Here is a 14524-nt window from a genome sequence, read left to right as displayed (position 1 = left end):
CTGTCTATCGGGACCTGCGGGCATGAAACACAACATCCCCAGGCAAAAGGGACATTAGTACAAATAAAGTACCGAGTATGTAAGGCATGAAAGTAGTATATAAAAGACATGAAAGAGACATGGAGTAAAGAACTCAACTTGTAAGTCTGAATAGCTCTGTGAATCATGAAAAACTAATAATATCATGCATGTGCGTATAAATATCATACCATGCATAGGTATATGCGTACATAACATCATCAAGCCTCTGAGGGCATCCCATCATATCATCTCACCCACAGTGGGCGAAATCATCAACGCATACCAGCTGATCAGGTGGTGGTGCGAATATAACGCCATAACCTTTCCGCATATCCCTTATACATATAATATACACGTATATAATGCCATCTGGTCATGGGTCAATGTACATATATAAATAAATGCAATGGATAATAAAGTAAGTCAATAATATTTCTCGGAATGTCATAAGATCAATATGCCTTCGGATAAACTTTAGCAACTTACATATTTTTCTCATACCCATGAACATAAGATATAATAATAGGACACATGGGAAATCAAGAACATAGGCACCCCTAGTACTTCTATGAATAAAGTCATTTATGAAAGTTCCGCGTTTGCATGTTTCATTTGTATCATATAGATTATGCCAAAAGGAAAGAATGGATAGCCTTAACATACCTCAAGTCGTCAATGCAACTCAACAACAAGCTTATGATAACTAGCGCGCTAACCCTATAACAAACAAATACATGTACGACTTAGATGGTGCTAGTATATTACGTATCTCAAACAATAACTCGATTCTAAAATAAAGCGGGCAGCATTTCCCCTGATTTTACTGCTCCCTCAAGCCTACTATAGGCGAGATACAAACACAATACAATCAGCAACTCAAAACCAACCTAATTACAATTTAGAACCTTCAATCCAACAAAAACCCCAAATATATCATAACACACCCAATCAACAAGTTATCAATTAGCCTGAAACTGCAACAACGAGCGACTAACCTAGTACCCTACCACATGTGGCACTCCTCCACGCCCTTTTATCCTTCCAAACTTCATAAATTAGCAGCACAATAGGCCAACACGAGTGGACTACAAAACAGTCCACTAAAAGTGAAAAACAATCGAACTCACGGCTTCCGATCACCATCACGTGAGTTCTAACTATTAGAAAACCAATTTATCAACCTTCCTTGATATTTAAACACTTAAATATAGAAATTAGACATTTCTTAACTATGAAGTACCTTACAAAACTCGAACTACAAAGAAAAAAGAGAGGTTGTATAATGATACTTACGTCGTAGGGATCATTCTGATGTTATCGCTTCTCGATTTCGTACCCGGAATGTTAGTATTCTTTGAAACCCTATTAGAGAGCTCAAGGATAGGTTTTATGGTGTTCTCTAGTCGGGTTCTATGTAAAAATGAAGAGATAGAGAGAGACGAGGTAAGACCTATATATCAACTTTTGAAAAGTCAAAGAGGTGCTAGCTTGGCACCCTCGCATTAGCCCATCTTCCGACGCTTATATCTTTTTATTCGGATATTGTATGAATGAATGGTTAAGTGCGTTGGAAACTAAATTACAAGACCTTCAATTTGGTATATAATATGTCCCAAAAAGACCTCATATACCACACGAAATGTATTTCTCAAAAAGCTCTGTTACAAGGCAAATCCTTTGTCGGTTTTTCCGCAACTTAAATCTAACTTTTTCAAAACTTTATATTTTATATCCTAACATCATATATAGTCATATTATAACTTTAAGCCTATTTAAATCATGATTATAAAGTCTCATATTCATTATACATCACCTTGGGACGCACATGATGTAACAATCTCCCCCCTTAGAAACATTCGTCCTCGAATGTTAAACTCCCAGAGATCTATAGAAATTTTGGCAGAGTCTCCTCTATAATGGTACTACTACCAACCTGTCAGACAGAAAACCCAACAACCCAAAGCCACACAAGGCCACAATCATCAACAATACCAATGGCCTCACACGACCAATGGCAATAACTAACATAAGAATCAAGCACCATATACGTACCTAAAGGCAGTGATGTCTCAGTCCGATCCTCCTCCGAAAGCGGAAATAAGTGAGGATACCTAGACTTCATGTCTTCTTCAGCTTTCCAAGTCATATCCTCCACATTATTGTTCCTCCAAAGTACTTTAACCGAAGATATGTCTTTAGTTCTCAATCTATGAACCTGTCTATCTAGTATAGCAATGGGAGCTTCCTCATATGATAGTTTCTCTATGACCTGAACATCGTCAATTGGAATGACTCTAGAAGGATCTCGGATACAGTTACGGGGCATAGACATATGAAAGACTGGATGTACTGACTCCAAGTTGGAAGGCAAGTATATGCTACCTGCCCTACTCTGCGTATGATCTTATAAGGTCCAATGTACTGAGGGCTAAGCTTTCCTTTCTTACCGAATCTCATAACGCCTTTCATTGGTGATACCTTTAGGAATACCCATTCATCTACCTGAAACTCCAAGTCTCGTCATCGATTATATGCATAGGACTTCCAACGACTCTGAGCTGCTAATAGCCTTTCCCGTATAAGCTTAATCTTCTCAACTGTCTATTGTACCAACTCTTGTCCTACTAACTTAGTTTCCCTAACCTCGAATCATCCGATAGGTGACCTACACTTCTGTTCGTAAAGAGCTTCGTATGGAGCCATCTGAATGCTGGAATGATAGCTATTATTATACTCGAACTCAATAAGTGGAAGATGATCATCTCAGCTACCACTGAAGTCTATCACACAAGCCCGTAGCATATCTTCTAGTGTCTAAATAGTACGCTCAGCCTGACCGTCTGTCTGGGGATGAAATGTTGTACTAAGACTTACTTGAGTCCCCAATCCTTTTTGGAAGGACCTACAGAAACTAGCTGTAAACTGAGCTCCTCTATCTGAGATAATAGATATAGGGACACCATGAAGTCGTATTATCTCCTTAATGTAAAGCCTTGCATAATCCTCTGCTGAATACGTAGTCCTGATAGGCAGAAAATGGGTTGATTTTGTAAGTCTATCAACACTAAACCCATATAGAATCGAACTTACGCTGGGTACGAGGTAAGCCTATGATGAAATCCATATTAATCACTTCCCATTTCCAAGTCGGAATCACTATAGCCTGCAATAATCCACCGGGTTTCTGATGCTCAATCTTAACCTGCTGATAATTAGGGCACTGAACAACAAATTCAACTATATCCTTCTTCATTCCGTCCCACCAGTATATTCCCCTTATATCATGATACATCTTCATCACTCCTAGATGAATAGAATAACGAGAATAGTGAGTTTCTCCCATAACCTGCTGGCGCAACCCTGCCATATTAGGAACACATAATCGACCTCGATATCTGAGGACTCCATCTCCTGTAATCTCAACTGGTGTATTATCCTTTTGAGGGGATGTATATCTGTAATGAGCTAGCATAGGATCCTCATACTGGCGTTCCTTCACTTTAGTTACTAAAGAGGATGTTGCCGTGTTCTGAATAGTAACTCCGGTATCACCTGAGTCCAGTAATCAAACTCTAAGACTAGCTAGCTAATAAATCTCATGGGCTATCCCACTCATCTCTGGCTGTAAATATGACAGGCTACCAATAGATCTACGGCTGAGGGCATCAGCTACTACATTTGCCTTCCCCGGATGGTATAAAATATCAACGTCATAGTCTTTCAGTAGCTCCAATCATCTCCTTTGGCATAAATTAAATTTCTTTTGCTTGAAGATATATTGAAGTCTCTTATGATCCGTATAGATATCAACATGAATTCCATATAAATAGTGCCTCCACATCTTTAGTGAATGAATCACCACGGCTAACTCTAAATCAGGGGTAGGGTAATTCTTCTCGTGCTTTTTTAGTTGTCTTTAAACATAAGCAATTACTTTTCACGGTCATTCTTCCACTTGTTGCATGAATACATGGCTTATCTCATTGCCCACAAATACTGAAATTTCCTGTAACTCATATGATCTCACATATCATCTTTTGATTTTTTTTTCTTCCCGTTCATTAGCCACGATAGGTGCCACTTTCTTATGGAGTGCATACAATGTTGTTGTGAGAATGGTGTTACAAGACCATTTCTTCTTTATGTCACTATGCTTAAGTTGAAGCCTTCTTCCTTATTGCCTCGGCTAGTCTTTCTTTGTAGTACTTAAGAGAGACCTTTTGACGCCTGTAAAGCTGCGAGCTTATTACATTGTATACCCGAAAGAATTTTTGATGTTCTTCCTCACCTATAATTATCCTTAATTACTTACCTCTGCGCCCTTGTGCTCGTAAAGTTGATTCTGAACTAAAATTTTTGATTGCCTTCTCAGTGGCACCGATTTTTTATTTTCGTAACACATATACGGTACCTTTAACAATCCTAAATCCTATCTGAATATTTCTCAAGGATTACGATGTCATCACATTTGCGAGACTGAATTCCCTATGTTGGGTTTCACTATGTTTATCTGGCACAACCTGCTGATTTGTCTGTATCCTCTTGTTTAGCCATGGCTAGGCTCTTCCTGAATCAATTACTAACTACTTGTTAGTCCATTATCATATATTCTGCGTAATCTCTCTTGGGTTATATCCTTTGTCTTAACTTACCCCGGACACTGGCTCCTTATATATCCAGTGTTCATTTGCACTTATTTATCAATAACATCTAGTGATGGAACCCTTACTGCCTTTCCCCGTCGTCATACTTACATAATGTTCTGGAGTCATATCATATCCGTAGGATCTGAATAAATGCAATCTCATTCCTTTCACCTTTCTACCACATTCTTCCTTTACTATTCCATAGTTACCTGAACCACATAACTCTGACTTAATACCATATCACACCATCTTCCCCCTTTAGGGGAGTACTAACATTTAATGCTATGAAGATTTACCTATAAATATTTCACCTCTTCATATTTGGTGTCTTTTCACATCTTCACGAACTCTTACTTGCCTTGTGGTAACCCTTCTGTACCGGGGATAATTTAATTTCTTACACACAAAGATGATGCCTAGCGTAACTGGCACACTTAGTTCCTTAAGCTTAACTCTGCTCACAGCGCTTGTTTTAGGGAAGCGTCTTCCTGAATGACCTTTAAAGGTTATTCTTCTGTTGTCCATTCTATTATTGTCGGAACACGATCTCTAAAATTCTCACGATGCCAACTATTATCAAATCTTCAAATCCCTAATTCATGTTCAGTTTATCTTATTCACTAGCCCATACTGATTTCTATTTCTCCGGGGGTCTAACTTTTCCTTCTGGTAATCACGTACGAGTCACCAACTCATTTCTCGAAATGGGGACATGACTTTATGGCTTATACTCTTTTATTGACTCAAGGCATGTCTCCTCTTGTCTTTTTCTTCACTTGACTATAGACTCTGTCATATTGTAATTTACCGTTATCACCCATTTATCATATCTTACTCATAATACTTCATTTACTCTCTTCTTATTCTCTAACTAATATTTTTATATGTCACTTTATTCTTAAAAATTTAACAAAATATTCTTTCACTTTTAGCTCCCCTTGCTTCATCTCACTGGCTCTTCGGTACGCCTAACATTCTCTTTACCTTTTTTTTCTAGGGACGACCTTTTTTTTCTAGGGACGAGAGTCATACTAAGGTAAATATATCTGTTTGCCCCCGTAGGGCATAACTGAGATAGGTGTTGTCAAGTGTATATATCTCTGTTACTGTTGAAAGTAACTCAGAATGCTTATATTTCTCTGCTTGAATTGTAAATACTGATAATCTTCACTAACTGGGTACCTCGTACCCTTCTTTACCTTGCTTCTTTTACTTATTGAAACTTGTATCTACCTTCTGATTCTCTCGTTGCTTTTTACCATATGAGTGGATATATATTCATGCCTTAGGTCTCCTTATCAAGAAGCTTACAGGTCTTGGTACACACATAATCTGCTGAAGACCTTACATTTACTCATCATAAGCATGACGCAAAATCGGGTTCCTCTGACTCAACTCTTCCACAGCCATATTCAATCTCTTACCAACTGTCTTTCTGGATGTAGATGTCATTGTATAACAAATAAAATAAAATTTAGGAGTTTGAATTCTTATAACTGAGCTCTACCACACGATCTAGAGTAAGAAGAAAGAGTGACGATCCTAAATGCCATATAGCCTCCTACTTATAAGTGTGGTACACAACACACCCATAAACAATACTCTACTAGACACAGCTTGTAGACTCTCTAGGACAGAACTACTCTGATACCACTTTTGTTACGACCCAAACCGCAGGGCCGCGACGGGCACCCGGTGCCTTACACAACCGAGTACCAACGTAATATACCTTTCTTATCATACCACCATAGGTAAGTGGGCCAGAAGGTCCATCATGAGATAACAGGAATAAAACATAAGGGAATACTAGACATAGAGCGACCCAACATGATATAGAAACTTATACATGTGACATACGGGCCTACAGGATGACATGATCATTTGTATACTCAAAACATAGGCCGATAAGGCCATACAAGTATCTATATACATGACATTTGTCTACAAACCTCTAAGAGTACATAAATGTCATAAAGGTCGGGACAGGGCCCCACCATACCAATCAATACATATTCAAATCATACTGACCAAATAGGCAACTCCGAAGAAAGTAGAGTGCACAAACACCTTCCGCTGAGCTGATAGCTTACTAGGAGAACTCTCTACATATCTATCGGGACCTGCGGGCATGAAATGCAGCATCCCCAGGCAAAAGGGACGTTAGTACAAATAAAGTACCAAGTATGTAAGGCATGAAAGTAGTATATAAAAGACATGAAAGAAACATGGAGTAAAGAACTCAACCTGTAATTCTGAATAGCTCTGTAAATCATGAAAAATTTATAATGTCATGCATGTGCATATAAATGTCATACCATGCATAGGTATATGCGTACATAACATCATCAAGCCTCTGAGGGCATCCCATCATATCATCTCAGTCACTGTAGGCGAAATCATCAACGTATACCAGCTGATCAGGTGGTGGTGCGTATATAATGACATAACCTTTCTCCATATCCCATATACATATAATATACGCGTATATAACGTCATCTGGTCATGGGTCAATGTACATGTATAAATGAATGCAATGGATAATGAAGTAAGTCAATAAGATTTCTCGGAATGTCATAAGATCAATATGACTTCGGATAAACTTTAGCAACTGATGTATTTTTCTGATACCCATGAACAGAAGATATAATAATAGGACACATGGGGAACCAAGAGCATAGGCACCCCTAGTACTTCTATGAATAGAGTCATTTGTGAAAGTTCCGCGTTTGCTCGTTTCATTTGTATCATATGGATCAAGCCAAAAGGAAAGAATGGATAGCCTTAACATACCTCAAGTCGTCAATGCAACTCAACAACAAGCTTATGATAACTAGCTCGCCAACCCTATAACATAGAAATACATGTACGTCTTAGATGGTGCTAGTATATTACGTATCTCAAACGATAACTCGATTCTAAAATAAAACGGGCATCATTTCCCCTGATTTTACTGCTCCCTCAAGCCTACTATAGGCGAGATACAAACACAATACAATCAATAACTCAAAATCAACCTAATTACAATTCGGAACCTTCAATACAAAAAAATCCCAAATATATCATAACACACCCAATCAACAAGTAATCAATTAGCCTGAAACGGCAACGACGAGCGACCAACCTACTACCCTACCACATGTGGCGTTCCTCCACACCTTTTTATCCTTCCAAACTCCATAAATTAGCAGCACAATAGGCCAACACGAGTGGACTACAAAGCAGTCCACTAAAAGTGAAAACAAATCAAACTCACGGCTTCCGATCACCGTCCCGTGAGTTCTAACTATTAGGAAACCAATTTATCAGCCTTCCTTGATATTTAAAAACTTAAATACAGAAATTAGATATTTTTTAACTATGAAGTACCTTACAAAACTCGAACTACAAAGAAAATAGAGAGGCCGTATAATGATACTTACGTCTTAGGAATCGTTCTGATATTATCGCTTCTCGATTTCGTACCCGGGATGTTAGTATTCTTTGAAACCCTATTAGAGAGCTCAAGGATAGGTTTTATGGTGTTCTCTGGTCGGGTTCTATGTAAAAATGAAGAGAGAGACGAATTTATATATCAACTTTTGAAAAGTCAAAGAGGTGCTAGCTTGGCACCCTCGCATTGGCCCATCTTCCGATGCTTATATCTCTTTATCCGGATGTCGTATGAATGAACGATTAAGTGCGTTGAAAACTAAATTCTAATACCTTCAAGTTGGTATATAATATGTCCCAAAAAGACCTCATATAGTACACGAAATTTATTTCTCAAAAAGCTATGTTACAAGGTAAATCCTTTATCGGTTTTTTCGCAACTTAAATCCGACTTTTCCCAAACTTTATATTTTCTATTCCAAAATCATATATAGTCATATTATGACTTTAAACATATTTAAATCATAATTAACAAGTCTCATATTCATTATACGTCACCTTGGGATGCACAGGGTGTAACACTTTCTTTCAGTTCTGCCTATGTTTCCTTATGATGTAAGAACCTCCTCCTAACCTGGGTTGAAGCTAAGTTGGCTTGCAGCAAAAAACATAATCCAATTTCATTTACAGAACTATGAAAAGTCATAGAAAAATAAGGAGAGGGAAAAAAACTCAAGACATACCCGAAGGGTGCAATGAAATACGTCGTTCACAAGATTGATGTTGGATTGGTTGTCCACTTTTTCTCTCTCCAAGGGCCGGCCAACTCTGTCAACTACATGGCATCCTTCCCTGAATAGTCCAAAAGATTCACTTCTTTCGACACGTAAATCATTACTCGACGTATATACTTATTGAGGGGCCGACTAAGGAAAAGTGTAGAATTGGGGGCTTTGACAGAAAAGTGAAGTCATGATGGAAATTCTCGGGGATAGATTATCCGAAAGGAAGGATCATACCCTGCAACACCTTTCCCTTGATCCAGAGTAGAAGATTCAACTATTGCTGGCTTTATACGCTGGGACTCCATTTCCTCATCCTCAGTCATTATGGGTTTGCTATCTTGAGGATGTACACTTTGAAGGTTAATTTGGGGACTGCCTCGAGCACCCTCAGACCTATCCTGAAGCTAGATCTCATCCTCCTCTTTGGAAGGCCCGCAGGACTACTCACCGATGCAGGTTTCAATGAACTCTCCTCCCTCATCATGGTGGATAACTGTTGGATCTTATCTTGGGAAGAATCAATATATAGGGAAATTTATAACACTTGAGGCGGGGACTTCCTCAGAGCAATTCATACAAAAACAGAAAGAGGTATGAAAACGTGAAACATTAAGGGGAAGGGTTGATAGACACAAAAGCTTACTGTAGTTCTTAGCTCTCTATCCCGATACCTCCAAGATGTACTTCTAAGACCTCTCGGTTTTTGGGGAGGATAATAGATTCTTCTTAACCAATTTCTCAATGCCAGAAACCTCTCTCACTGCTGCCGGAATCGCTACAATATAAAAGCTACAAATCAAAAAATGAATGATAAATATTAACCCAAGATGAAAGTGATATACTTACCTTATCGTTTCACCTCTCTGAAAAGGGAGAGTCCTCGGAAGAGATCAGCTCATGGGCCGGGGCAGCGACAAATTGGTCGTAATAGCCTCTATCGTAATCATCCTCCGTGTTCACAAGTGCTTGTGTATCATGGTTGAAGATAATAACAATGATGCCCCCAATGGCCTTGAGGCTTAGAGATAGAGAAAATGCTGAAGAAAAAATTAAGATTAACCAAATTGGCCAAAAATCGGAGATACACTACTAGCCTCCAAACATCCAAACTAACTTAGCCCAGACTAATGTTGAAGTACCGACAAAAGTCCAGAATTATGAGGTCGATTGGATATTTGAACCTAGGGTGAATTGATAGATATATATGAAGGAAAAAATAATCTAATGACTCATAATCCTTTCACTTTCCAAGGGTGCTTGAACATCAACATTATTACCTCAGTGGCATTCCCTCCGAATAAGGGGGATGTGATTTTCACGAACCAGAGAGTCAAAGTTGGTCACATGAGTACCCACAAATTGCACCGGCCCCCTAATCAACAACTTCACATCCACTTCAAATTTAATTACTTGGGTAGAATGTTAGAGACTAGGGGCTCAGTACCATGCATCTCTTTCCTACCTTTATGTGATTTCAGAGCTTTCTTCCCTTTCTCACAGGAAGTAGAAGGAACTTCTTCTAAGGGTGCAGCAGAAGGAACTCCTTCTAGAGGTAAGATAGAAGAAATATCCTCTAGAGGATCGGCGATATCGCTCATCTGGTTTGGTAGAAAAAATCTGCAACTGCTAAAAAATTAGGGTTTTGAGAATCTATGGTAATGGCGAAAGAAGAAACAAGAAAAGCAGAAAAAGGTTTGGCAAAAGTCAAGAAAGTTAAATAGAATTAGAAAAAGTAATTAGCAAACGAAGAGAATCTGTATCTATACATAGGCAAGGCCAACTTTTCGTAACCGTCGGAATCAGGAAAATCTTCTATCATTAAAACAGTCATAATGACATGGGGGATTGTAATCAATCACATGGCTAGGTAGGAATCTCCATGTGTCCCCGTCAATAAATGAAGACTGCAACACCATCACAATCATAGGTCTTATCACGTTAATAACGAGATATTGTTGAGATTCTTTTCTTATCTAGGAAGGATTCTGAATAAGATTAACTCATGTCAAAAGATTTTTACTTTTTGGTCACTTTCCGGAGAACTACCTAACAAGTAGGGGGAGTATCTGTATTGGAAAACTTTGGCCTTGCCGCATGGCACAGCAAAACGGTGACACGTGGTGGAAGCGGTTTTGGACCTATGAGCATGGAAGATAAGACCTGAGAGCAGAAGAACCGTGACCAGGACCGCCTATTCAATTCGAAACAAGAGCAACCGGAAGAGTACGCACCCAGAGCTAATCAAACACCTTCAGTGTCGAACTCAACTGTATCCGGATCCTTCCTGAGATCGTGTTATGCAACCATAGTAATTGTTATCTCGTCGCCCCACTAACCGCATAGCTGGTGTGCAATTTTGAAACTCGAAACAGTCTCATCTCCCCTCTAGGCTATAAATACCTTATTCTATTCATTTGTAAAACACATTTGACTACAAGTAACATTTATGATCATTTATTGTGTTCTTGTCTTGCCCATTGGCAAGAATATTTTCTCTCTTTCTTATTGAGATTGTACTCCATTTTTATACAGTCATTTCAAAGGCAACGATTATTAAGATTTCTTTTATCTTTATCTTCGTTCTATTTATCATTATTATTCTTAGATTTACTGTATGCACTTCGGACTACTCTATTTGCTAGTGGCGTTAAAATACAAATTTAATTGTTTATATAATTAGTTTTTGGGTTAAACAGATCCCATAAGAAGCACTTTATCTCTTTAATAAGCTTATTCAATAAGAATTCAAATTAATTGCGTCAATAAATTTGGTATCGGTTTATTTAACCGGACAAAAGAATGTGGTCCGTCGTTTCAACAACTTCTAGAAACAAATTCAATGAAAAGTCGAATTACGAAGTTTGTTTGGTAAAACTTGGTGGCCAACCGAAGCAGCGTAAACCACAAGACAAGGAAGAGTATTGTTCTACTGATTTAAATGTGAAGGTAACCCTTTGACGACATAATACGAGTTTATTAAAATAGATGGCAAAATGAGCCCCTTTGGCAATGAAATATTTTTCACTTTTATTCAAAAAATGTTTATTTTTTTTCAAAATCAGTGTTTGGCCATAAAATTTTCTATTTTCACTTGAAAATGAATTCTGGAATTTTTTGAAAATTTGAAAAACTCTAAAAAACTGTTTTTCAAAAATTTCATTCAAATCACTCACAAAAATTAAAAAACAACCAAAAATTATATTCATGTCCAAACACAACTCTAATTTTCAAATATCATTTTCACTTAAAAATAAATTTCGCTATTTTTCGAAATTTTACAATTCTTATGTCCAAACCTACTAAGTTTGAACCAAGATCCTTGTCTACTGTGGACAAAATCACCATAATCATCAGCTTCGTTTTCTTCTTTCTCTCGGTTTGATATTTGGATTGACTGAAGGAAAAAAGTCAAAATGTAACAGTCAGATTAGGTTGGTCAACGATATATAATTTATCGGACATTGACACCATAAATAGTTTTATATTCTCACTAATTTTAATCTATGATAGATTATCTAAATCATTACTGTTAAAGTAACTTGATTGCATATATTTTGTTTGTATAAATATATACACGTGCAGAAAATTTAAACTTTAAATCATTTGGTACATCAATCTTTTTAGGGAAAGGGCCAAATATACTCTTGTACTTTCGGATATTGTCTACATTTAACCTCTGTTATACTATCCGGCCAAATTTACCCCTACCGTTATACTATCCGGCCAAATTTACCCCTACCATCAGCAAACTTTTAAAAATTATCCCTAAGTCCGTCAGGTGAACCAGAATCTCCCAAATCATTTTAATTAAGTCACTTATTCTTCTTCTTGATCCACTATTTTCGAAATAATTGGTATTTATATATTTTTTTAATTGGAAAAAAATAAGAAAAGGAAAGATTAATAATACAACGGTTAGTAAATAAAATATAGTAAATTGAAGAATCTAAATTAGGTAGTTTGTCTAAATTGTAAAAGTATTTACAATATCCCAACTTTAATAAATTCGATGCACAAAAGGTATGGAGACTTTGCAAGTAATAGTAATAGAAGTTGAAGTTCCTTGAAGACTTTACATTATCGAATTCAACTTTGCTTTAATCAAATGACTATGCATTGTGCACTCTTAAGTTAGTCGATCGAACTATATACTAACTAGACAATAACAAAATATATTTGAATATGCATGTACATACATGATGATCATCTGCATATAATATACAATAAATAGACTCATTGAATTCTACGGTGTGTATATTGTTAAAAATAAATAAAATTTTAAACAAATTCCAAACTCATTATCACAAGAAGAGAAGTGGGGCATTAGTATAATTAAAAATATCCATGAATGATATGTATAGTCTAGTATCTTTAGCGTTCACGTAAATAGTAATTTCGAAAAATAGTGGATCAAGAAGAAGAATAAGTGACTTAATTAAAATGATTTGGGAGATTCTAGGTCACCTGACGGACTGAGGGGTAATTTTTAAAAGTTTACTGATGGTAGGGGTAAATTTGGTCAGATAGTATAACGATAGGGGTAAATTTGACCGGATAATATAACTGAAGTTAAATATAGACAATATCTGAAAGTAAGGAGGTATATTTGGCACGTTTCTCGTCTTTTTATGATAATCATAAATAATGTAGGGGCAATTTGTATATACCTCAATTATTTCACTAGGTATTTATTATCTTCTACGATCACATGTATCAAATAATTCTATTCAAAATCTGTATCCATTTTGATTACTATATCATACCCTTAAAATTTAAACGCTTTATTTGGTAAATCAATTGCACGTGTTCATAAGAAAGAAGCTGCAAAACTGACTTTATCATTCCACAAAGTTGTTCTCTCTTTTGGTGGGAGGAAATAAACAAGTCAAATGCCTCCAAGACGTAGGAATCCTATAATTCAATAGTATAAGTTGAATCTATCTTTTTAATGATTTTTCTTTCTTCAAACTCCCTCTTTAATATATTCTCACAGTTTCCGTTTTTTAAATTAAATTCATCCACGCAGGCTTAGCTTGCATCTGCCGTAATAGTAGAGTTACAATGTTCCCTACCTCATATATTAATTATAAATTATATTAGCAAAAAGGTGTAAAAAGGAAATACAAACCTAATCTCCAATCCTAATGTTGGTTATACCAATTAATTGTCTTTGGTATAACTATCAACCAAAGAACTAGTGGAGACGAGTTAATAGGATAACTAATTAGGGGGACATAAACCTAATAACCTACATACACCCAAGATATAAAGAGACGCGGTTAAGAAACAGCTTATTGAGTCTGAATAAATTAATTATTTATATATATTAAATAATTTTTTAAATGTAAATATTAACTACCGAGTTCTGCCAAAACCCATACATCACAAAATTCTATTCCTTGTGTTATCTAAGCCGTTAGTTTTCTTTTTTACTTGGTTAAGTAACTACCATGTGATTGATTAAAAATATCATATTTAGTTGGTTACTTGAAAATTATTTTTTTATGTAGTAAACAAATGCAAATTTTGCTTACAAATTATTTAAAACTATAATAAAAATACACGCTCTTGTGCTACACTAGTTCTCCATATTTTGCAATTAATATATTTAAATTTAAATTCGAAAAAAGGAGAAATAAGACCATCATTTGCAATGAGATGGTGGAAAACCTTTATTTCGAAATGGATACAGCGTTAAGTTTA

The 14524-nt window shown here is 36.5% G+C and overlaps 1 protein-coding gene across 1 annotated transcript; it reads right to left on the bottom strand.

Annotated features, from left to right (window-relative positions):
• Positions 1–1957: 1957 nt before the first annotated feature.
• Positions 1958–3313, bottom strand: LOC138901698 (uncharacterized). Its single transcript, XM_070189479.1, has 3 exons — positions 3179–3313; positions 2404–2523; positions 1958–2290 (listed from the first exon to the last, which is right to left on the bottom strand). Exons 1-3 carry the CDS (start codon positions 3311–3313, stop codon positions 1958–1960), a joined length of 588 nt encoding a protein of 195 aa, XP_070045580.1.
• Between the last annotated feature and the right edge of the window lie 11211 nt (positions 3314–14524).

This window comes from Nicotiana tomentosiformis, chromosome 11, assembly GCF_000390325.3.
Source record: "Nicotiana tomentosiformis chromosome 11, ASM39032v3, whole genome shotgun sequence".
NCBI classification, from domain to species: Eukaryota; Viridiplantae; Streptophyta; class Magnoliopsida; order Solanales; family Solanaceae; genus Nicotiana; species Nicotiana tomentosiformis.
This window is presented reverse-complemented; position numbering and strand designations above follow the sequence as displayed.

Excerpts from the sequence above, each read along its gene's own strand:
- LOC138901698 (XM_070189479.1), bottom strand. The coding sequence starts at position 3,313 with ATGTATCATGATATAAGGGGAATATACTGGTGGGACGGAATGAAGAAG. Across the intron at positions 2,524-3,178 it reads GTGGATTATTGCAGGCTATA|GTAGATGAATGGGTATTCCT; the intron begins GTGATTCCGACT and ends TTGGAGTTTCAG. Across the intron at positions 2,291-2,403 it reads TCATACGCAGAGTAGGGCAG|GTCATAGAGAAACTATCATA; the intron begins GTAGCATATACT and ends GACGATGTTCAG.